Here is a 27,209-nt window from a genome sequence, read left to right on the forward strand (position 1 = left end):
TGGAGTTTCAGTCAATTAACACCCTTTCTCTATCAGCACCGTTACATCTTTAGTTGAATTTACATTTTAATTTTATATTTTAAAAATGAGGGTAGTTTCACATTACATTTACATTTTAGTTGTATGTTTTAAAAATGAGGGTAGTTCACGAAAAAAATTTGTTAGCTGCATCGACTTTTGCTTTTCTAATAATTGGCATATATCTGTTTGCTTTTCAATTAGTAGCATGCAACTTTTCCTTTTTTTTAAGTTAGGAAACCCTTTTTCCTTATTGCCACAAAGCATGAAGATGTATTATTTTATTTTTAGACCCCAGCTTTATTTTTTTACCCAGTAAAATATGGCTATAAATTTTTTCAAAATTTTCAAATAAATTTGGCTGTAATTCAATTGGTTAGCAATTTAATTTTTCCGTACAGACCGAGGTCGTCACCCGTTGCCGTGAAAACATCAATCTATTGGAAGTCGCTTTGGCTGACAGCTCTTTGTCTACGGCCTTGCAACGTGACGTCAGAGGTTTGTACAATTTGCTCTATGGTTAGGAATTACTATTGGCCGTGACTTTTGACTTTTCACATGCATTATACGTGACTTCGTTAGGATTAACCTTTAATTTAACAAGTGTGCCTTCACCGTGAGATATATAATAATATTGACACACTCTTACACAAACTATCTTGCCTGCTGGCATAGTTATACTATGGGTACAAAACAACGATATATTTAATACAATATACTTACTTAAACATACATAAATACAAACAAACATCCATGATTTGGGAACAAACATTCATATTCATCATATAAATGATTGTAGGTACCTACCGGAATTTGAACCCGGGACCCGTATATATATTTTTGAAATTTGGAATAAATAAATATCGTCAATTAAATCACCCAGGTACTGGCAACACTTAATCGAATGTGATTGGACGATCTCTCAGCGATCGGTGTCTGAAACCTGATTGGTGGACAGGTCGACCATTCGGTTTTGAGATTGAAGGAAAATGCATTATTTTCCCTAATTAACGAAACAATAGCTTTTTTGAAATGGAAACGCTATAGAAATGTCAATTACCTATTTGTTAAAAGTGATTTTACTGTTGACCAATCAAATTTGCTAAATTCTAATAATAAATCATTACGTTATAAAGTCAACTTACGAAAATTCCAATTAACACCGACGCAAAAGTAGTTTCACGTCAAAAGCCAACAGTTTCAAAACCTGATTACAATCTTACAGCTTGTTTTAACACCAACCAACAAATAAATGTACATTTATTCTCGAATATTAAACCGTGATTTAAAATTTGCGTGCCGGCCATCTTGGATTTAGTTACACGGTTTCGTTTCATAAAATCCAATTCACACCGACCCAAAAGTAGTTTCACATCAAAAACCAATGGTTTTAAACCCTGATTACAAGCATTCAACTTCTTTTGACACACGATTTGGCCATTTTGAGACAAAAAAAAATCATTTAATTAGTCTTACTTGATCGCTTTCAGTGTCACGTTGCAGTTTCTTGTTACTTGATATCGCAACGGTGGTCTTGCGGTTGTTTTAAAATTGGAACAGGTTCCTTTAAGTCCTTGGACGAGGCACGATAATTCGATATCAGAGTTAAAATTCAAACATGTTATAAGTTGAATACTTACGTATATACTGTTTTCCTTATTGATATAAAAACTCTTGTGTTTATAAGTATTAATTTGATTTTTTTTCTTTTTTGACTAACTCGTCTAAGCCTTTCAATTTTTGACATTTGAGTATTTTTGTTGCGTCTCTTTGCATATATTGTAATTGAAATGATTTGTAACACACTTAAAATGTAGATTTTGACTTAAAAGAGTGTCAATGAGTTTCTTGCTACTTCTTCTCATTAGCTCAATCCTTTACGAAGTAGCGGTAAATTCAATAAGAAAAATTATTTTTATTTTTTGACAATCATAAGTGTCATTTCCGTGCATGAATAAAGTGATTTTGAATTTTGAATTTGAATAACCAAAAAACAAGGTGCGTCGCAAGCCGAACGCTTAGGCTGATCGTGTTTCTTTATCACTTGTTCCGCGCTCTCGCTCGCACGCACAGCTCGGGCAGAACGTGACAATTTTTTGAGCGTGCAGCCGGCGATCATCGATTTGTAAGACGTTATCATGTCAAATAACAGACAGTCGTGATAGTGACTGCCAATAGAAGTGACAACGTAAGATTATCTACTACTAACTACGCACCAAAATGCATAACAAATGAAAATGATAGCACCATTTAATCATCGTCATCAGCCGGGAGACGCCATCGACGATTTCCATGACTATCGGTCCTGCGCTGCCCTCGCCCAACGTATTCCGGCAATCTTGACTAGATCTTCGGGTCATCTTGTGGGGGGCCTACACTGCGTCTAAAGCACTAAGCACCATCTACCTCACAACAAATCTACATCAATATTAGGATAGCGGAAAGTCTATCAGGTTGTGAGGAACAAATCACTTGCTTGCAAGAAGGTATCAATCATATCAATGTATGTTTTAGTCAAGTCTGAGACAAATGCGGTGTATAATATACAACCACTTAATTACTTACGTGTGTGATTACAAAAACAAACCACATATATAATTATAAGACAACCGCGTCATAATACGAGGAAAATTTACCAAATAAATATTAAATTGTTTGCCTGGATGAATATTTCTATTTTAAATATGTGGGTAGACTGAGATTGAAATTTATACTCATGCGTACTCAGACTTTGCGCAATCTTTGGTTTGGTATGTATAGTCATTTGACAGCTGAGATTATGCCGAGCTTAAGGTAAGACAGCCCAAAGAAAAGGTCAAGCGCGCGTTTCATTATACACAGTACATTGTCGATTAAACAAATCAAAATCAAACTTTTACAATAGAAAGTATACTAAACTATAACAGTATCCAAAATTTAACTGATTATTAGTTACATTACGCCGGCCTGATTAAAATACCACAACGGCGCTTAATTCTGCCGTGTAGCAGTAATGTATAAACATTACTGGGTTTCGGTCTGAAGGGCGCTGTAGCTAGTGAAATTAGTGGGCAAATGGGACTTAAAATCTTATGATCTCAGGTGGATGAGCGCTATTGTAATGCCGCGATTGAGACATTTTGGGTCTTTCAAGAATCCTGAGCGGCACTGCATTATAATCGTCAGGGCTTATCAATTACCATCAGCTGAACGTCCTGCTCGTCTCGTCCCTGATTTTCTTAAAAAAAATTGTTATATTGATATAAGTGGAAATCTATCAATGCTTTATGCGAAATGCGGACTTGAAAACTTATTTGTTATAAGAAACGGAATGGATGCCTATGGTTGACAGCAGACGGTGTATTATACGAGAATTTGAACAGCTGTTGTTGAGCCGGAAGGAATTATTGATCTCCTATTTGGTTGGCTTATAGTCTGAGTTTTTACTAAGTCGTCGATATGGTAGACTTAAGCGTAGCTCGCACTCAAAGCTATGTTTATAAATACGGACTTCGACTTAACGCTCTAGATTAGACTGAGCAGTCTAAGGCCCGGAATCCACCAAAACAGAGAGGAGAGGAGATGTATTTTGATAACCAATGAGATTATTTCCACATCTCCTCTCCTTTGATTTGGTGGAAATGGATCATGTGAAGAGGAGAGGAGATGTCTTATTTGTCTATAGAATTTTGTGCCGCGTCGAGTGATCAAGCGGTCCTTTTTCTCGCTGCCTTCCCGCCGCGTAACCGAAAGCGTTGCTGTAAACACAAGTCACATCTCCTCTCCGCTCTGATGGAAATAACCTGACAGCTTCGTGGCTAATCTCCTCTCGTCTCCTCTCCGCTTTAGTTGATACTCGGCCTAAGTACGCTCTGTAGATTGCAGTCTGAGATTCTGTGTGCCATACTAGGATCATGACCGGTTATTGAACGATGACCTTACAACAATCTCGATCAAGGCAATCATTAATTCTCCGTATGTAACTATAACAACTTGTTCGCCTCGTTTGGTTTTTACTCGTGTTATTCTTGTGTACTTGTATTCTTGTTAAACCATAATAGTGCTCGTTAAACCGCGCGCATTTTGCTAATGTCGCCCCTATTGGAATGGAAGTTGGTAATTAGCCCTTTTACGATTGCAAGACTTGAATTTGAATAAAAGGACATATATATATTCTATATCAATTAAATGATAGAAGTTTTCATTTGTGGGCGAATCAAGTCTGCGCATCAATCGAACAAAAGTTTTAACTTTAGACAAATCCAATACAGTTGAATTAAACTTTGATTTTACATTCATAGGCCTTCATTCAAATCGTATTCTTTTCTCTCTGGTTCCGTTCGAGCGCTCTTACCAACTGGGCCAACCGTTCGAGTGACGCAACGACCATAAATATTGGCATGTCTTGTTCAACTCTCAGATTGGCTCCATGTATCAATAATTTCATATTCGGAAATTTACTTAAGAGAACCGGATTGGAGTCCCGCATCGTTTCATAAATTTTGGTTACATATTTATACTGTATTTCAAAATATTTTCGGGTGCATCTAACAAAATATTAGAGATAAAGAAGTGACATATTGAGCCGTAACGCTAATATGCATCCCGGAAACGGCGATACGCGGGACGAACACGCAACGGCCGGTCGTCACAGCACGCCCATACGTTTTAATCTCATTTATTCCTGCTTGCGAAAGCGGAACCGTTACAAAACTGTATCTTGCTTACACCTTATTCGTTAGAAAATTTATTGAAATAGGCCTATCTAAATTTTCAATTCCCCCAATATTTGTCTTTAAAACAATTCGAAGCGTGTTTCGCCTCTACACGAGGCATCTTCAGGAGATGTTGACTCGCCAAACTCTGGCACGAGACTATTGTCTAGAAAAAAAACTCAAAACAGTTGGTTTTTATTCGTATCACCCAATAGAGGGATTTCGTTGTTCGCAAACTGAAATGTCTTGTTTATCTCTTTTAGCCTCTCTTCGTCTACATTTACCAGTATAACCATAAGATTTTGTGTTCCAGTTCTACCACGTACACATATATACAAAACAATGATAATATATCTCTTATCGTTAAGACTACGTTCGTAAGAAATATTTTTATTCTGACAGTTTTTTCTCCGACTTTGCATAAACACCTACCACGAAAATGTCTTTCATTTTTCGGGTTAACATAGCATAACATATGCAAATAATGTGGCTTCCTATTAGTAACTAGTATTAATTTTCAAATTCGGTTCAATAGATCCAGAGATTATCCCCTACAACCTCACATACACAACCTCTTTATAATATTAGTAATACATAGTCGCAAGTCGATGATTATATACTTTTATGTGGGTACTCCTAAAATGCAATATTTTTTTAAAATTTATACGGAAAATAATTTACAACAATAACAATCCTGGCACTTGCTACAGTGGTGAAACACTGGGATCTCATCAAAACGCCATCCCATAAATATTTATATATACATAAATCCTCCTGATGTTTGTTGCCAGTGAACTCTAAACTTATAAACGGATTTTAATAGGGATTCCTTCATGGAGTGCAGTTTAGTTCAACTTCGAAAGGATTGTGTTTATTTCGATTTGGACCCATTTTTTTTTTATTTCGAATATTTGTTTTGTATGGACATTTTTTCTATGAGGCAATTTATTGACCCACGGTGTGCCAGTTCTGCTGTAAAACAATTTCATTATAACAACGGGAAGCATATTTTAAGAAATAATTTTTGATTGTTATCAAATATTATTAAACATTCATAAAAAAACGGTATTTTATTTATTATGTACAGAATAACGTCTGTCGGGTCAGCTAGTTACTATATAAATAATAGGAAATACTCATAAAAGCCTACAAAAATTATCTCCCTGTGAACCAGTTTTTAAAGTCGTTTTACTTACACTTATATTACACAACAAATACGGCTTACAAAATGCCGCTTGCATTTAAGCTGTACTCAGTTCCGTAAATGTTCTAAGTATATAATTACTTTATCTGGGACAAGGTCCAAGTATTAGTAATTGTAGGTTATGTAGGGATTTATATCTCCATTTCATTATTATTCGTTGTTTTACTGTTCTTACCTTTCTTATTTATCACAAGTGTAGACTGCCATATAAATGCTGATCTTTAATATAAATTAAGTACGCCACGCCCGCTCAGTCATAATCAGAATTATTGTCATATGCAAAGAAATGTCTTTGACGGAATTATTTGTGTTGCGACTATGAGGTATTTCTAAATCAAAAAATGTAGGTTTCGGTTAAGTTATCACCATAAATTATATACTTAAAACATCTCTGAAATACGCACATTATTTAGATCAATTCAGTAGTTTTTGCAATATAACCGAAGGAAAAAACTGGTTCTCCATTTATGAGTAGGTAGATAGATATTTTTATATAAGAAGGTAGAAAGGGGCAAGACCCTCAGGTGATGAGTGGTGATGAAGCCATCGTTCATGGACATCCGCAACTCCAGGGGTTAAGAGATGCTTAAATCATTAATGTAAATTAGGGACGAGACTAGTAGGACGTTCAGCTAATGGTAATTGATACGGCCTGCCCATTACAATGCAGTGCCGCTCAGGATTCTTGAAAAACCCAAAAATTTTGAGTGACACTACTACTGCGCGTCACCTTGGGACATAAGATGAAAAACAATAATGCCACACATTACTGCTTCACGGAAGAATTAGGCGCTATTGTGGTACCCATAATCTAGCCGGCATCCTGTGCAAAGGAGCCTTACACTATTTCATTCTCTGGCTCTGACTTCTCCACTTTGCGGGCCTTTGGGGTGGAGTATGCTGTAAGCTTGAAGCTGGTCCCTAATTCGTATCGGTGCAGCCGATGATGATGATGATAATGATAATTTACGATCTATTAACTATTCTACAAAGCTCGAACATTGTTATTGGTTATTAAAAATTGTAGTTGTATTTTATTCTCTCATTACTTTTCAATTACTAGCCTCTTAGATCCAGCACGTTTTATAATCGCCCCATCAAAAGCTTATCATGTGTTTAAAAGTAAATTTGATGTAATGCACTTTTAATCTCCCATCCAAGTTTATCTTCACTGTAAAAGCTTCTCAATTTTAGTACAGAGTACCTTCATAAATAGCTTTTCTAAATATATACACATTATAACGAAAGGAGCGCACGTCATTAGCCATCTACTTAATTTACTATTGTTTGTTAATACTTAAGTTTTATGTTTATAAACTCTATTACTCTATCAGTTTATTCTAGAGACTTGTAGCATATAGAGTTCGAGAGAGAATCACATCTCTTACGGAGTTACAGCAAGATAGGAAAAGTGAGCGAATCTATTATCTCTACTTATATTATAAATGTGAATGTAAGTTGAAATTTTGTAACGCTATAGACAAGAGCTTGGGAAAAGACATAGAGAAAGACATAACTTTTCACTAAATCCATTCAATTTCACTCATAAGATATACACAGCACTAATGTTTCACAATACGTCAGCTGTATAGATACAGGTATACCGCTATAAGCATTTCGGTGACGCGAACTCACCCATATTTTTATTTTATTTAGATTTCACCCATCCAAAATCTGTCTAACTCTATACATATACTTTTATATATTTTTTTATTTGCTTATTTATCGCGTGCGCCAGTCATAAGCATGTCGGGGGTGCGAACTCATAACATTTTCCCCTACCAAAAAGTGCCCAACGCGGCTACAGAAGTTTTCACTTCAAAAAAACCAAAAAGTTCATCGAAAAGAAACAAATATCGAAATGTGGTTAGGAAATTTATATTCGAAGTAAGTTGCTCCTATAGATAATTATTGTCATGCAATCGGGTACGTCCTTTGAATGACAAATATTGTCAATAATTCTTTTTTATTCCACAAACATTGGTTCACGAACAAATATGACATCACCGATGTAAAATGTAAAGTAAACATTGTATGTAACGATGCACTAATAATAAATTTTCATCAGTCCACTGGTTAGATGAAGGCGAGAATGGTCTTCAGAAAAATTGTGATCGTTGTAAAGGAGAACAGGAAATGTAAACGAAAAAGTAAGTTACTTTTGACTGTACTTCAAGGATTACTTAACCCCAATTACAATTATATCAAAATCATTTAATAACAAGATTTGCTTTTGAAAAGAAAACGCTATAGAAACTATATCGGATTTGGTTTTACCTTGAAATTATATCGTAGTTTACGTAAATTTCTTGATCTATCTTTTGATATTTTTAACGTAATCAAAATTTAATTATATGTATTATAAAAAAGCCTGCTGAGTTTTTTGCGCCCGTTCTTCTCAGGTCTGAGGCAGTCTATTTAAAATGGGTGGTAGTTTTTGACGTTCGATAAGTGATTTTAAATCCTATTTTGAATAATCAAAATTTGAATTTGAGTTAGTGTTAAAATCATTAGATTATTATGTATTGTGTACGAGCCTATAAGTAGATCGATATGATCGTAATAATAAAAGTTTAAAATATTATTCACAGTTAATTCATTGTGGTATAACTAAATAAATAATAAAATTTGGTATAATAAAAAAAAAATCCTTAATTTTTTTTTATTCCTCGTAATATTTTACGATTGTAGTGAAAACAATATTGTAATAAAGAATAAATACAACCAATGAAAATATTACTCACGTAATTTAGTTAAATAACGTTTATTTCAATATAATAAAATTATTTTTATATGTATATTATTTATTTTATTTCAAAACTTCTATTTAAATTTAAATTTATTTATTTCTCGTCCATTGGTTGTAGTTCAGTAAACATATGACAGGCTTGGTGTGGTCACGTCAACGTCAGGGTGTCGAATTTGCGTGACGGTGTCACACGCATCGTAAAAATTAGCTCTGATAATTTTTCCCTTACGCGCCAATAGTAAATTGTAGTATAATTGGTGACAGAATAAGGCAATCTCTATTCCTGGAACTTGTAGAGTTTACTCTACAAATAGACAACAATAATTATTCCCCAGGATTCTAGTTTTTCCACAAAGGAACAGGAGGTATGTGAGAAGAATTGTTTCAATAGATCGTGTTTTAAATAGCGTCATATAAAAATCTAAGGGTATATTTTTCTACAATGGATGCTTGTATTTTATAATTATAGTAGGTACTTATCATTTTTAGTGTGGTATCATTAACGTACCTATTAGCATAGATTACTAATAAGTTACCGCTTTTAGTCACGAAATTCACATCAACTTTGAAGTCACGTTCCGAATAGTGTTAAAAACTAGTTACATATTAAATTACAAATAATTATATAATATACACACTTAATACTTATTAGTTATTATAAGTCTGCGTTGAGTAGGTAATGAAACTTCTTTAGAATCGTTGTGATTTGAAATACGATGAAACGAAAAAGCGAGACGATAGAGACACAAACAGATAAGTGTATAAGATTCAGACGACGAGAGTATGAGACAGACACATAATTTATAAGAGAAACGAGAACTTGGGAGAAAATAAGATAGGAAGAATTAAACAGTGTTTTGGTACCAGGCGACCATAGTTGAAGAAGAGATTGTCTTATGTATGACGCGAGTTTACCTTAATATTTTCCGACGTCATTCGCACGACGTATTACTACATAGATAGCAGGAGAACATAAATATGGGAGCGGTGATAGTAATGTCTTTCATAGCGGTTGAAATATGTGTTTGTTCGCTCATGTGTAGTACAAAGCTTGCGAAAAGGCATCACAACAACCGTTGTGTTTTGTATATGTGTACTATTCGTTTGTAGAGATTCATTCTTCGTCATTTTTAAATGTTTCACTTCTAACACGTATGAATTGCACACATGGTTATTTTATAGTTATTTGATTAGTTTTCCGTTTCATAAATACTTGGTTATTTTTATTTAGAATCATAAGATTTGTAGATCTGTTATTATATTTTCTAATTCAGGGCCGCATTTCAGAATGCTTCATCCGTGATTAAATGATTTTGTCTTCCGGCATGCAAAATATATTGGATGTATGAATGTATAGATCTAGTGTTCGATGGTCTAGCTCACAATGGACTATACTGGGCTCAACGCACCGTTTGTGAATGCAGGCGTGATAGCTGTGACGTCATAGTCATTGTCTATCAATCATATCTACTCCCACAATAGCTTCATTGTAATGTCAATTGTGAAGATGATACCATCGCTGAACTACGGCTTTGCGCAGAATTTATTTTTAAATAAATTACTGTACGTTGATATTACACTAATTTTTGTGCTAGTCTTCAGCAAAACATGAGGGTTAACTTCGGTCAATTAAATCAATAGTCATTTGAGTTATTTGTAATGCATTTTGCAACCGTTGGGGTTTATATATTATTAGATAAAGCAAATCTATAAAATGATATTCATTCTAAAGTTCTGTTACGAAATATTAAGTGTTATTCAAATGTGAGTGTTACTTATTAATAATCGCTGCGAGATCGTATCAAAAATGAGGAGATCCGTAGGAGAACCAAAGTTACTGACACAGCCCAGATGATTGCGAAACTGAAGTGGCAGTGGGCAGGGCACAAAATTCGACGGACAGATGTCCGTTGGGACGCCCAGTGGGGGCGAATGGCAACCACGTACCGGAAGAGACAGTGTTGGTAGGCCCTCCATAAGATGGACCGACGATCTGGTCATGATCGCCGAAATAGGTTGGATTAGGGTGGGGCAACACCGATCGTCATGGAGATTTTTGGGGGGAGGCCTTTATCCAGCAGTGGACGTCTTCTGCCTGAAATAATGATTCAAATAAATTTATCTAAGCTTCTTGCTAAAATGAGGTGGAATTTATGGTGGTTAACATGTATGCATTACATTAATTTGTTGTTTGTTACTGAAAGAATAACTATAATTCTTTAGTTGACTCCTGAAAGACCAATAGATTCATAGAAGAGAAAAGACTCTTTGTGGACACGTTTGGTCACTAAGGCTTAATAGTCTTCCGGTGTCGGGTAAAGTAATTACCTCGTTACAGTTGTCAATGCATGACGTGTTTGATGGTGTCTCAGATTTGAGTACTTAACTAAATGGAGATGGCATGTACGGATCCTTATAAAATAGAATTTCAAACAAGTACAACAAAAAATATGAATCCCAGCCAATCTTAGGTACTTTGTTGTTGTGTGTGTAAATTTGTTGGGTTATTTCTTTAACCTTTATCCTAAAGAAATACTTTCGGACTGAATAAAGGCGACAACAATTGTAGAAGATGACTTATTAGTGAAAATTTTCTAGCATTTTGGAGTAGTTGCTAAGATTGATTTTGCTGAAAATCTCCTTACCTCAGATTTTTCGTTTGTCTCATCGATATCAATACCGAAGACTCAAGTCTTCCATTTGTTTCACTTACTTAATGTAATAAATTTGTATTGAACCAGTTACAAAGTATGGCATAGACGTGTTTTTGAAGTTATACTTCTTCAGGCACGTTATGAAAAAATGATGACAGTGTAACTTAAAGATACTGTAATAAAAAAGTAACAGGGTGAAGTTGCTTCCTAAAATTTTCTGACTTTTGGGACATTCCCTATTTTTTTTTTGATTCCTTGGTCCATTATTAGGATAGGCAAAGGGTTCAAGCCCGTACAGCCGTATTCGTTATTTAATAATTAATTGTCAAATCCATCGTTGCAAAATTTTACTATATTGTTCTTTCTACAAATGTAGAATAGCACGAGGAATAAATAATTTTAAGGATTTTGGCTTTATTAGGCCAAAGAAGTATAACTTCTTGCGTGCATACATAAGTACTCACACACTTTTTTCCTTCTTTTTGCTGTTACATATCAACTATCAACACTTTAGTGTTGACATAAAAAATATTCAATCAACAGTAAAAATTCATCAAACATTGTTTTAGTATTTCCGTAACAAATACTTAAGGCCCTAAAAATTAATACAATATTTTATTAGTATTCGTACCGTCTCCCATAGGTTAAATGCTGTAAGCTCTGGCTCAAATCAGCTGTGATTGTTGCTCGTGCCAGTCCCCAGTTGCAACTCGCGCGCCATTTGCGCGACCGGTGTGTCTTTTAAGCATTAACTTTTATCTTGAATAATGTGAAACGTTCATATTTTATTTAAATAAGTGATACTACGTTATTATTATTTATATTCATTTGAGGCGAGTAATCGTGTGTTGTTGTTGATATAACACGACCTTCGGGTATTATTATATCTTTAGTCAGAGTTGGTTTGCTACGATTCTACATCGATAACATAATATTACTTTAGTTTCTGTGTTCTTTGCTATTCAATAATTTTGCAGAAAATGACAAGGTATGTTGGGAAACGACTATGTTAGCTATCCAAAATCATATGGTACTACCAAAAGTAATAAACTTTAAAAAAAATATGTATTTTTTATGAAAGAGAGATGAAAGATTGAGATTCATTTAACTGTTATTACTATTGTACGTTGCAACAGAATTACTGCTTACAAAAGAACAATTAATCAGATCAAATACACTTTATTCACGTAGGTCAAAAAATAACAGTTTTAAATGTCAAAAGTTTTCATTTTGGTTACATTTACTATCACTTCGGAAACGGTTGAGTTTTAATGAGAAGAGGTGGCAAGAAACTCGTTCCCACTTCTACAGCGTCATTTTACAAATCATTTCAATTAAAATATAATATGTAAAGTTATACAACATACAAGAGTTATTGAGTATAGTAATACAGATGCAACAATAACAATGCATATACACAGAGTAAATAAATAAAGGTATTTTGCGAGTATTCTATTAACGATTGTGTGATTAATTGCGGAGTCCCTGAATTGTTCTATTTTGAGTGTTTACAAAGAGCATTAAGAAGAGACATTATTTTCTAATGTCTGTTTCGTTTACATTTATTATAACATTGACTTTTGTGGCGGCCATAAAGCAACAGAAATCGACACTTTTTTCCAGTTGTGAATGTGTTCCGAATTTTCGATATTCGACGTAAAGATTTCTGTTGTATAATATTATATCTGAAAATTTATTAAAGTAGGCGTTACTTTGCGGAAATCCATAATTATACAAATGATTTGAGTTTTCTTTTGTGTTCACTGATCTTTGTCAGTCTCGTGCCAGATTCTGGCGAGACAACACGTCCTGAGGATGCCTCGTGTAGAGGCGAAACACGTGTCGAATTGTTTAATGACAAATATTGGCGGAATCAACACTAAAGAAAACTCAAATCATTTGTATAATATCATACCTATATACATTTTATCTTTTGGCATTTCTACCTACATGTAAACTTTAACTACTCCAAATCATAGTATGCCTTCAAAGAGAGATCTAAAATATTCGCTAAACGTTTTAATTAAATAAAAAACTTGTTCTATAATCATTATGAAGTTAAAGAACTAAATTATTATTTTAAATGTTTTGAAACATTATTATAATATAATGATAATAAGCAATACCAAGGTAATGTCTATGTCGTCATATCTAAGGTTATCTAAAGTGCTGAGAGCGATTAATATATACTTACTAGCTGATGCCCGCGACTTCGCTATGTAATGGGTTTTTAAAAATAATAAGTAAATTTGGAATTAAAGTTTTTCTCATGTCCTATTCCAGTTCCGGTTCCCGTTTTCGCTCCCGTTCCCAACATATTATATGAATCTTATTTTGAGGAAGATTTCTATGGCAAACTAAACCTACTATTGATTTAGTTATATCTCATCGACGTGAATTTTAGTTTTTCACAAACCCCGCAGGATCCATGGATTATACCAGGATAAAATGTAGCCTATGTTCTTTTCCAAGCTCTAGTCTATCGCTGTACCAAATTTCATCAAAATCGATTCAATAGCTCCGGTGTAAAAGCGTAACAAACAAACTTACATTCACATTTATAATATTAGTAGGGATTGTAACCATTTAGTAATTTAAATTAAGTTCTGACTTTTAGCTTGACATTTTGTTAGTAGTCCGGACTTTTTAATTGATCTCGTTTATTTCGTTTCTCGTAAAGACTTATATTTTTTATTAGCTTCACCTGAATGTATGTTTGTTTGTAACCGACTCATTTGGACCCAGTTTAATCGGCCAGATTTCGTTCAAACTTCGTTGTTTTATCGAGTATTGATGACTATTATACATTAATTTGATAAAATTCAATTTGCAAAGTAAGATTTTTGTTAACTGAACACTGAAGCTTTTTTTAATTGACTGTACTTTTTCATGGTGAAAGAAACATTCTGAATGTGACTTTATTTTAATATCTTAGTTATAATGGGGTAATATTTTTGAATAGAATTTAAATCAATGTATAGGAATTATCTAGACACTGAGTTTTTTTCCCCTAGTTCTTTTCAGGTTACTCTTTTTGGAAGGGGTGGTGGGTAGAATTTGACTTTCAATAAGCGATTTCTTATCTTATTATAAATAAAAATATTTGAGTTTTAACTAGAACAAGATTATTTGAATAGAACAAAATCTACTAATTTTTAAACAAACAAATTTTAAACAAACGGTTTGATTTTTTTCGTTTCTCAAATAATGGTTAAAGTGACAATAGTAATTTCCGCTCTGTCTATATTATCAGTTGTCAACTATTGCGCTTTTCGAGATTCATCCCAGGACAGACGGAAACGGAAATATAAAAAGGATATAGTTATTTATATGTGTGTACTTAAATAAAATTTTAATAACAACAAAATTTTTTGAACGATGCGGGACTCGAACCCACGACCTCCGGCGTTCCGTGCCGGTACTCTAACCAACTGAGCTAACCGTTCGAGTGTCGTATAGTTATAAAATCCTGGATAAAGCATACAGGATTCAGGTTCAACTCTCAGGTTGTGGCTTCATCTACAGGATCTACTTTACAGTTGATAACCTACTCAACCCCAATATTTGCATATTACGAAATTGACTTGAGATGTCGCTCCTGTAAATGTAAACAATTTGTTATATTTTTAAAGTGATAACCTTCTAGGATTAATACACAATTTGTGTAATAATTAATCCTAGAAGTGACGGTTATCACTTTAAAAATATAACAAATTGTGTGTACTTGTTTAATGATATAATATTTTATTATTAACTAGCTGACCCGAGACGTTGTTCTGTTCATAATAAAAAAAACTCTTGCGGGTGGAATTTCGTAAAATCCGTTCTTAGCTGAATTTTCGGTGAAAAGAATATTCCTACCAAATTTCAAGTCTTTAGCTCTAATGGTTCCAGAGATATCGTGATGAGTGACTATATACGTGGATATCTCTTATATATATATATATATGATAATTTATAGATGATAATTTACGCTTTTAACGACACGGAAACAAGTGGTTCCAGATATAATTTCTTGATTATAGCCAATTTTGTTAATAAGTCCGGTTCGACCGCGACGCGGGGAAAGACTTGTGTAACGAGTTTCACTTCGCGGATTCGATGACATCACCCGGTGCTGTTATGTTTTTAAATTTTGCGTTCGATCGGTGGCAAAAGCACAACCGTAAACATTCGTGACAATTACCTTTTTGCTTCAGTTCTGCAGTCAGCAGTAAAATGTATTGATAAAAAGTAATAGGTTGTGGAAAAAGTTTATTCGCATTTGAAAACTCAAGACATTTTTTTGTCGAAGTCTATGTACCTACATTTAATTAATGTATTTGCCGTCTTATATAACGCAATAAGTATCTAAATCAAAAGATAATCCTCTCCTGTTGGCTAGGCTTCATAAGATACATAATAGCTTTAACGATAAATGTAGGTATGCACTTTTAAAATAAAGGCCGTAGTGACTATTAAGGCCTTATCTATAAATAAATTCAAATGATTCAAAACAGCTGAATATCTAAGTAATCGGATAGCCTGGGACTAGATTATTTTTGTAACAATGACAGTAAAATATTGTACATTTTATTAAAAAAAAAACGCAAAAAATAATGCTGGGAGAGTTTCTTGTGCCGCTTCTTCTATCTCAAAGCGCATTTGTTTTGCTCAAATTCTAAAGGAATCTATTTGAAAATTTTTCGATGTCAACAAGACACGTTCTTTAGAATTCAGAAGAGGCCGAAGTCAGATAATGTTAGGGCTATATGTCTGATGCATAAACTGTCATAATTTTTGTCAAAGACATTCAGAAACATTGAAACATATGACATGTAAATGCCATCGATACATCTGTTGAAAATATTTTAAATAGGGCTCCGGGGTTATGCGCGGGCGCAGCCCCCGTTCAGACAATGAGGTCACTAAACGCCTCCAGCGCAGTGCGTCCACAGTAGCTTCGACCTCGCAAACCAGCTCTGCCACCTCCTTATACGAGTTATTAACTGACCATGTGAACACCTACGGCTATTTAAGACCTACGCTCTACATCTGTACGTGGCCTAAATGCTATATATAATATCATCCTCCACAGAGCGGATTTCAAGGAGCTTTCTTCCACGTACTACAAAGCTGTCGAATGAGCTTCCTTGTTCGATGTTTCCGGGACGATACGACATGGGTTCCTTCAAAAAAAGCGCGTACAACTTCCTTAAAAGCCAGCAACGCTTGGTGTCTCTGCTGTTGCAAGAGAATGTGGGCGGCGGTGATCACTTAACATAAATTAAAAAATGCTACCAGGATAAATCCAACAAGATAAATTAAGCGCAAGAAATCAGTTTGTTTCCTATGCAGTGGTATTGCATAAATTGACATGAAAGAGGATTGTAAATGAAACCATTTTCAGAAAATAAATCCCTGTCGAAGAAGCCAAAAAATTGTCATTTTATTGACATACTTTGTTCGGCTTTTATTTCACTTGAAAATGTAATATAATATTATGATAGTTGTACTAGTGAATCGTCAACTGTCAATACAATAATTTTCAATACCTTTATATTAAATGTTGCAATGTTCGGCTTAACAAGGGCTATGTTTCCCATTGACACATAGTTAATGTTAATGTTTAAATTTTGAGTAGCTTTTGACTATATCCGAAACAATATTTCCTCTACATACATATGTATACAAAGTACTCCTTCACAATGTACTACAATTCAACTAAGTATTATTATGTTGGTATTAGTGTTAAAGACCTCAGTCACTGTGCCTTTCAATAAACTGCAACGAATGAAGCAATACACAACTTAATGGTGGCATCATTTTCTTGCTAAAATATCATGCAGTTAATTTCAAGTTTAGCAGACGGGTTTTCGAAAGTTTTTGTGCTTTTGCGATAATTAATTTGCGCGTAAGCGTGCAGTTTTACTGTTTCTTTGATTACATTATGGTAGTTACAATTTAATTAAGAAAGTGTGAAATCTCTCTATGTTAAAGTAGATAATAATTCTAAACCTATTACTTGTAAAGGCTATTTAACTGGAACTTGAGTTAAAATCTGATTGAAATTGACACAGAGTAATCAAGATGAAAAGTAATTTATTAATATCTAAGATAATTTATACCTCTAGATAGAGTCTCTTGTTGTTAGACAACCGATAAAAACAGGCCAGGTGTAATACTTTAGTGTGCGTGACAAGCTACGTCTTACACTCGCGATTTTTATGTCACTTTGTGTGAGTGTCTATGGGATCCAGCAATCCAAATTGAATTCAATGTTATGAGCTTATTAAATTCATTTTATTAGTGAGTTATACCCATACACACTTAATTACTAAATTAGGATTAATTAAAGCGAAAATAAAAAGTAAAACCCACTCGTAAAACTATTTAGATCTTTCTTTGTTTCATAGTGAGAATGTTTTTTCAAAGCGTCTGCTTTCGTTTAATTCTATAATGTTACATAATATTCTTTTTTAAGAATTAGATAATTATTAGAAAGGAAAATTATAAGAGGTAAGTACTCTCTGTATATTCGAAAGTAATCCTACTCGGCGCATATGGTGTTATCTGCCTTAAGACGACACCTCCCGTGCAACTTTACTAATATGCAGTCACATGTATGTAAATGAAAGTTGCAGTACAGATATCTAGAAACTAGATTTCACCTTAAGACTTTTGTGTTTTGAATATTAAACTAGCAAACATTTACAAATATCAAAATTGGTTAGTCGGGCTTCAGGTCGTCTATACGAATAGACTTGACAGCTGTGTACTCGTCGAAAAAAATAAAAAAAATAAAGAAAGAGAAATGGACAAAGACCGTTACAGAATAGTATCCAAGAGACGGGAAACGAAGGAAAGTTAGGCAGATTAGAAGGTGGGAGGACGACTTTAAAAAAAATTATGAGAATGAAATTTTGACATGCGCGCGCATCACTGTAACACAAAAGTAAAAGGGTGAAGTTGGTTCCTAAAAGTTTCTGACGTTTGCGACATTGGTTATTTTTTCTTTTGTTTCTTCGTTGTATTAGGATAGGCAAAGGGTTCAAGCCCGTACAGCCGTATTTAATAATTAATTTTCAAAGCCATCGTTCAAAGCCACTAAACAAACGTAGAATAGCACGAGGAATAATTAATTATAAGGATTTTTGCTTTGTTAGGCCAAAGAATCTTCATGCATACATAAGTACACATACATTTTTTTTATTTTATATCGTGTACGATGCTAAGGAACCCTTCTTGTGTCATTCCGATGAGTGAGATTGACCGAAGCAATAGGCGAGATTATATTAAGATGAAGTCATGATATTATAATATTAATTATAGTGCTCAGATCATAACGGTAGTGCCAGCTTCTATGGATACTAGTTCATCCCGTTTACCGCTACGGCCGGCTTCTTTCTTGTCGCTTTTTAACGCGTTCCAACACAGTATCCTGTGTAGATATCTCTAACTCTATAGCGAAACAATACACTTAAATTTCTATCAGTTTATTTTAATTTTATGTTAAAGAAGTTGTTCGAAAATGGGCCATGTCTTTGTTCGTTTAGTATATACTATAGTATCAGATATTGCAAATAAACTTATGATTATTGTTTCTTTCATATTAGTTCTATTTGCCGTGATCAAATTCAATCATTTAATTATTGACAGATAGTTAACATACAATTTAACGCCATTTTTAAATAATTGAAAATATCGCCTTGATTTTTTCTTTAATTAAAGCTTATAATTAGGATTGGTCTCCGCTACGCTCCAACTAGATACCGCAGGCGTAGTCGTAGTTGCGACTGCCAAGTGCGGCTACTAATAGTACGCCCAAGCGGCGTTGACGTGCCACATGTTCTGTTAAACTTTGCTTATAATTGAAACTAAAATGCCGGGTTGCGTGGTAAAACTTTGTAAAAATAATACTAAGGAATAAGAAAGACACTGGGATCACATATGATCAGTAATTATTATGTATTTTATTAATTTCAATGTAAAATAACACGAAGCGTATGTTACAAAACTTGAACGATGCCACGCACACAAGCATCTAATAGTTGCCGTATTAAAAAAGCTATTGTTCTTAGGTAGTGCGGTATCTAGTTGGACGGCAGCGGAGACCAATTCCAATCTGATATCGTGAAAAAACTGGGAGATGTGTAGTGACTTATTACGTTTTGCGTCGTTTCATTTCGATTACATTAAGAGAACTGTATAGGATATTCAACAAAATATGTTAATTTTTTAAAACTTCAAACAAAAATTCAGGTCTTTGAAGTACATAACATGAGAAAAATACTGTTTATTATTAGATAAAATACATACATATGTACTAAATACTGAAGCAGGTTTTTCTTCTATGATTTATTTCTCTAACTAAACTCTACCATACTGGATTATTATTTTGGAATTAAATTTACGCCATTTTACAGGACTAGATACTAAAGTAGCATTATTTGAAGAAATAAACGGATTGTTATCATTTTTGAACATACAAAAACTGTAAAATTCACCATTATAAAACTGAGTTCTATTGCTCAGTGCCGAGCCCTCATCAATATGAAAGGCAATTGGATTTTTGTTTTGCCATATTCAAAATCCTCTTAAAAACTCATTGTGAACGCATTAAAACATTTGAAAACAAAATTTTGAGCGATGCGGGACTCGTTACGAGCCCTCTTCCACTGAGCCAACCGTTTGATTCTTTCTTTCTGTTTTTCTATTTAACCACGAAAATGTATGCGTTTTCAAATTAAATCTGTGTAATTAATCCCAGAAGTGAGTGTTATCAGTTTAAAATAATAAAAAATTGCATTGAAACAAACAGTTCATATTATAACGATGAACCTGTACAACAGTTAAGCCTTTGTTTAAAAAAAAATCTTTTGTTCTTCTAGCATCCATTTTATTCTGTTTTCATTATTTAGACGTTAAACTTCGACCTAAATCAGAATAGCAAACCGGCTTACGCCACCGATTCGCGACTTGGTAAAAGAAATTGTAAATGGCTAATTTAAAATTGTAATAAAATGGAAATAATTGAATAATTTAAGGTGCTTACAAAATATGTACATAATTGATGTGTTGTTTGTCTTTCGAAGAACTTTAGAATGGATTTATTCTCGTCCGCGACATTATTTCTAACACATACATTAATTTTCAAGCTGGAGACTTCTTTGCACAGGCTAGGTGGGTATAATGGTGTGTATATCGGTGGGAGACTCCTTTGCACAGGAAGCCGGCTGGATTATGGCGCTTGTTTCTGCCGTGAAGCAGTAATGTGTAAACATTACTGTGTTACGGTCTGAAGGGCGCCGTAGCTAGTGAAATTACTGGGCAAATGAGACTTAACATCTTATGTCTCAAGGTGACGAGCGCAATTGTAGTGCCGCTCAGAATGTTTGGGTTTTTTAAGAATCCTCAGCGGCACTGCATTGTAACGGGTAGGCGTATCAATTAGCATCAGCTGAACGTACTGCCCGTCTCGTCCCTTATTTTCATAAAAAAGTTACTAAGGTTCAACTAATATGTAAATTTTCTAGTGTCATAAAATATAATAATATATATATTTTTTTTTATGGAATAGGAGGACAAACGAACGTACGGGTCACCTGGTGTTAAGTGATCACCGCCGCCCACATTCTCTTGCAATACCAGAGGAATCACAACAGGAACAGAGCGTTGCCGGTATTTAAGGAAGGTGTACGCGCTTTTTTTGAAGGTACCCATGTCGTATCGTCCCGGAAACACCGCACAAGGAAGCTCATTCCACAGCTTTGTAGTACGTAGAAGAAAGCTCCTTGAAAACCGCACTGTGGAGGACCGCCACACATCCAGATGGTGGGGATGATATCCTAATTTGTGGCGTGTCGTGCGAAGGTGGAATTCGGCGGCAGGAATCAGGTTGAACAGCTCTTCAGAACACTATAATAATAATATATTCTTAACTTAGAGCCTTCGTGACACGACGATTGTACGAAAAAACAACTTTTACTCAACTTGATCGTAAAAAGTGAAAACTTGAATTATTACGCAAATATCAAACCGCATTTGATAATAGAATCATTATGATGAATGATTGAATTTCTATTTGAATCGCGACATTTTATAAATTTGAATTATTTTCTATATAAATAAAATGAGTATCATTATTTTGTGGAATAATATTATTTTATGCTAGCTGACTCGGCAAACGTAGTTTTGCCATATAAATTATTTTTAGAGTTAAACCGTTTCTAGGACATTGCAACATTACTTTATATTTCGAAAATAAAATAATTTTTCTAAAATAAACGTAGCCTTAGTTACTTCTTATTACATCAGTTACCTGCCAAAAAGTCCCGTCAAAAAAAAATTCAAAAAAATGTTATTGTATGTATGTACCGTATAAACATACATACATATACATGTAGTAAAAAACGATTATTTCAATATTACAAACAGACACTCCAATTTTATATATATGTGTATAGATTTTTTTTTTTCTATGCGTAGGTTGATTGAGATTGGTTAAACGTAATGTTTAAAGGAATATGGAAATATAACGTGTATTATTCAACAATTACCCAATCTCATATTAACAATGTTAACACTTGGGTATGAACATAAAAACACCATACATTTTTTTTAGATCAAAAATATATCTTACAACACTAAAATCAACCACGAAAATATAAGCGTTTTCAGTGTTGCAATCAGTAAAAATATTACGAGACTTAGAACACACAAAAAGGTATGAAAGTGCATTTTTCCCAAGATCATTGAATAGCAGAGAAAGTCCATTTCCACGCTACATTGCGCTTATCATTGCTTTAGGATAACAATACAGATATTCATGTTTATTTTGTTTTGTTTCGCGAATCTAATGGCTTGTGTTATACTGTATACAGTCGAAACGACTTACGCGTTACGGCAGTCTTCAGTGCTGATTTAGACGCCGACTGTGTAACACATGCTGGAATATTTTAAATTTAGAATTAACTGACGTGTGCGCAGCTATAGCTACATAGATTTAGATTTACTCTATGGAATGTTGTTGTGAATTTGTTATATTGATTTAAAGACATTTGTGAAGTGAATTTTGTAATGTCCGAAATGAGTGCAGTGGTGCAAACAGCGCAGACATCTATTGAAGACGCTGGTGGTAAGTTTTCTTTTAAGACGCTTCAGAATAAAAATATATGCTCATAACTAACTGTTGCAGCAAACGTTGTATTGTCATATAAAGTAATGAAGAAAAATTCAATAATTAAAATTTTTTGGGTTTAAAAAATTGATGACGACCTACCAAATATATCGTACATAAAATTTATCGTACAACAATAATCTTTATATTCGATTGCCATCTTGCAACCATATAGCGGTTTTTGTTGATGGAACAGAATAATATAAAAATCGCCATACAAAATAAATATAGATCGTAGAAGGGCGTAAATTTGAAGTTGTATGTATTTTTTAATGCTGAATCAAAATGAAATAAATATTTAGAAGTGGGTGACCCTTATCATTTAGGCGTATGAAAAATAGATGTTGGCCGATTCTGGGACCTACCCGAATACACACAAATTTTCAAACAAATGGGTTCAGCCGTTTCGGAGGAGTTTGGTAACAAACACCGCGACACGAGAATTTTATATATATTAGATAAAGTCGTAACAAATTCGAATCAGTCTATTGAATTTTTTTCATTCACTTGCTGTGTGTTTTACAATTACTACTGGATCCACATAATAATTTATAGAATATTTGTCTTTTTATCTGTCTAGGCAAAATTAATAGATTTTGCATGAATATTAGACAATAGATCGGATACCGGTATGTTTTGCTGATTTATAGCTTTCTGGATAACGTCGCGTGCGGCGGCTGGTAATTGAATGATAGTGATAAATTGAAGTTTCCTTATTTTGATCACTGAACCAAGGTGTTTTATGTCGTAGTTTGTTTATACGTTGTTTCATTTAATGTTTAGTTAATTATCTGTTTATTTTTGATACATCATCATCAGCATCAGCCGGAAGACGTCCACTGCTGGATAAAGGCCTCCCCCAAAGACGGAGAAATTTCCACGACGATCGGTCCTGCGCTGCCCTCATCCAACGTATTCGGGCGATCTTGACCACATCATCGGTCCATCTTGTGGGTCGCCATTCGAGGACTTTACTGCCCCAACAGCCCTCTGTCCGTCGAGCTATGTGCCCTGCCCTTCATTTTCGCAATCATTTGGACTATGTCGGTAACTTTGGTCCTCCTACGGATCTCCTCATTTCCGATTCGATCTCGCAGGGAAACTCTATGATTGGTTTCAGTTTAAGAACTCTGAATTAGTATGATTAAAACGAAATGTATGAAGAATAGTAAATATCCAAAGATGAATTCTGTTATATGGTTTGTCATGTTGTCTTAACATTTTCAAGTTGACATTTGGTTTTAATTTACCAACGAATAGAGTGGTAAATATCAATTTTATAAATAGGGAAGATTTATATTCTTGTTTGTAACGAGGAAACACTAAAAGTAATTGGACCGTTTTGAATAAAATGTGAATCGGTAACATCCATTCCTAAAATAATTATTATAATAAATAGGTAAACACGTTTGCTTACGAAACCAATATTGTTTTGCAACTCTTTGCTATTAAAAAGTTCAACTCGCAAAATTCCAAAGCGAAGTCAGGACAAGTAACGAGTTCACCAATGGGAGGCTCCTTTGCACGGAATGCGGGCTAGATTATACCACAACAGCGCCTATTTCTGCCGTGAAGCAGTAATGTGTAAACATTACTGTGTTTCGGTCTGAAGAGCGCCGTAGCTAATTAAATTACTGGGCAATTGAGAATTAACATCTTATGTGTCGAGGCAATTGCATTTACGAGAGCAGAATTTTTGTGTTTTTTTCAAGAATCCTGAGCGGCACTACATTGTATCCATTACCGTCAACTGAACGTCCTGTTTGTCTGGTCCCTTATTTTCATTAAAAAAAGGTTTACTTCGTGGATAGTTATCGAGATGTTTCTAAGTACTAATAAGTTAAAATTATTTTAAACTCGTTCACCCACGTTCACCTACGCATTATTTTGCCATCTGTACAATCTCTGCCATATTCAGTATTGCTACGTATTTGCATATTCATATTCGCCTTCTGTTAAGTTAACATTTGTATCTTCCCTATAGAGGACTATTTTAATTTCTGAACGTCTGCGAAATCCGGAAATAGAACACGACTAGTTCTCAGAATAACATATATGGCATTTGGTTTATATTCTATATTAGTAATTATACCATGCTTCTGCTCATAGAGTTAGAATACTACTGGAGTATAGCGCTGAAAGCCCGATGGTATATTATTGACACCAAATAAGTTATTGTTTATTATTAAAATTTCTAAGGAGCTAATGACACGCGTGGATAACTGTTTACGACTTTTCAATCAAAACCGGTTACATTAACAGTAGATTCGTATACCCTTTTTAGCTTGCTGTATCTCCGTTGGAAATCTTCTTTGCTTTAACACGCTCTGTTTGTCTATTCGTTAGTATATTGTAAGTATATGCTTGTGATAGTACATTCATCCTGAAATAAACATTATCTTAGAATTTCATGTTTCCGTACAGTTGTTAATTCTATAAGTCTTATCAATAGCAAAATCTTTGTCATCAACTTGCATAATTTTCTCTGTTTTTTCCTTATACTGCGGGCTTTGGGACTGTAAAATTAGTAGCAGCACAAAGGAACGCCCAAATAAAATAATCGAATTTTGTAATTGTGTAAGTATTCGACGTACGTTCTTATCAAAATTGTTATCACTTCACGTGGAAATATTGCCAATACTTCTCTTAAACAGGTTATGTCGAAGGGTGGTAATGACAAGGTGACAAGTAATCACTATAGTAAACGAACTAAATTCCGACGCGACGATTAGCAAAGGTTGTAAAGTCAATTAAAAGTCAAATACGGGATGAAATTGATTGGCCATGCGAATTTTCGACCTGATTTCTACTACTGGCCGGATTCAAACAACGCACCAAACTCCACAAACTAGAATATCATCAGTGTTGCGATGTTTTAGGTTAATAAGGAATCGCATTATCCCTCCTAAAAAGGTCTGCAGTGCTCCAGTGATTTTAATGATCATCCATACGCCCATTTGTCTTATCCTATAGAAAATACATAGAACCATGACAAATATCTGGCACAATTTCACAGTCAATATAATATATGTCTTTTCAAATAAGTAAAATAGCAATACCCAACAAAATGTCATAGCCAGTCCGCTCATGTCAACATGGCTGATAAAACATTATCTCTCCTAAAGCTTCAGATAGATCAAAATTTAGCTTATCTCTAATTCCATAAAAAACTTTTAGATTCATGACACGTATCTGGCACAAATAAGTATAATAGCAACCCATATGATTACCTAACAAAATGTCATAGGCAGTAAGTTCGTTCATCCGACGGTGGCTGATAAAAAATAATTTCTCCCAGCAAAGCTTCAGCAAGCTCCAAATTTAGCATACCCAAGTAGGTCGCTAAAAACAGATGTCAAAGTTTTTCTTAACTGATCATTATCTGATCATTATCTCTCGCTAGTGTTGCAACTGCAACTGTTGCGTAAGACTTGGCAAAAACATTAACAACATGTAAACATGCCAATTGGTTGGGCAAATAATCGCTGTGTCCTGTTCTAGGTAGCTATAACATAATTTTATTTGCATTCAATACAGTATCGTAAACCTCTACAAATGCAACCGCTTCAATCTTTCAGTTGTTTTAACTGCAACTATATTGTTATAATCATCATGTATTTCGTTTCTGGCATATTGATTAGCCACACTTACACAATATTTTGGTTCTAATTATATAAGTTGAACAAGGTTGACACTAGATTTGCCTAGTTCCAAGCTAACATGACTTGCTTACTTACAAAACTTGCGATCATCACTTTTATATACTAGTTGCAGATTAATCAACGTTATTGGTCGAAAAATATTGTATAGTTGTACATTTTTACAAATCTTCTCAGCACATTTATACAGATACATGAAAAGATTATTCACAATATAATTTAAAATGTTATGCATATACTAATAAAATTTCTCTTTTCACACTATTAAAAATATTTCTTTGTCTCAATTAAATATATAATCTTGAATTAAGATAAAAGACGCGATAATTTATGCGTTGGTGAAATAATCAGTTATGTAAGTTATTATTGCAAGCACGTCGTCACTTCCTGTTTTATTTGGTCTACCAGATATGTATTATGCCTTGTGATTTACTTACATTAATTTAAACGAAAGTTCATTGACATTTATTGTTCGTAATCCATTTTAATTTGATGAATTATTCTTTCGTCGTCGTTCTCTGTAACCAGGTCAATAGTTTAATCATAGATTCGATGCATATTGAGGTCTTTCATTTCATTTAAGGTTTGATGAAGTATTGACATTATCTTTTAGATCTTTCTGAGTATGATTGTATATTATTATTTTTAACGGTCATTTCTCTGCGTGGTCATTGTATTTCAATAAGTAATATATTTATAAATATATTTGACAATTGAATCATAAAACAAAACTTATATTTAATTTGTGAAGTCTCAACCTAGTTTCGATTAATTCTTATTATTTACTAGTAATATTTTACTTCTGATGTCTCAAGCTAGTTTTTATTAAATATTTTTATTTACTAGTAATATTTAACTTCTGATGCCACATCCTAGTTTTGATTGATTCTTATTATTTACTAGTAATATTTAACTTCTCGGGTCTCAACCTAGTTTTTGTTTATTCTTATTACTTATTAGTAATATTTAACTTCTGACGTCTCAACCTAGTATTTGTTCATTCTTATTATTTACTAGTTCTTTTAAAGTTCTGAGGTCTCAGCCTAGTTTTGATTCATTGTTGTTATTTACTA

The 27,209-nt window shown here is 33.9% G+C and overlaps 1 protein-coding gene across 2 annotated transcripts in view; it reads left to right on the forward strand.

The window, feature by feature from the left end:
• Nucleotides 1-12,133: 12,133 nt before the first annotated feature.
• Nucleotides 12,134-27,209, forward strand: part of LOC126971871 (klarsicht protein-like) — a 39,886-nt gene continuing 24,810 nt past the window's right edge. Inside the window, exons 1-2 of one of the 2 annotated variants that reach the window (XM_050818399.1) lie at nt 12,134-12,152; nt 22,267-22,435. In XM_050818399.1, coding sequence (XP_050674356.1) covers nt 22,378-22,435 — 58 coding nt within the window. In that variant the 5' untranslated portion in view covers nt 12,134-12,152; nt 22,267-22,377. Of the gene's footprint in view, nt 12,153-22,071; nt 22,436-27,209 lie in introns of those variants that run through there. The other variant, XM_050818395.1, reaches the window with a different exon arrangement.

The sequence above is a fragment of the Leptidea sinapis genome, chromosome 2, assembly GCF_905404315.1.
Source record: "Leptidea sinapis chromosome 2, ilLepSina1.1, whole genome shotgun sequence".
Classification (NCBI taxonomy): domain Eukaryota; kingdom Metazoa; phylum Arthropoda; class Insecta; order Lepidoptera; family Pieridae; genus Leptidea; species Leptidea sinapis.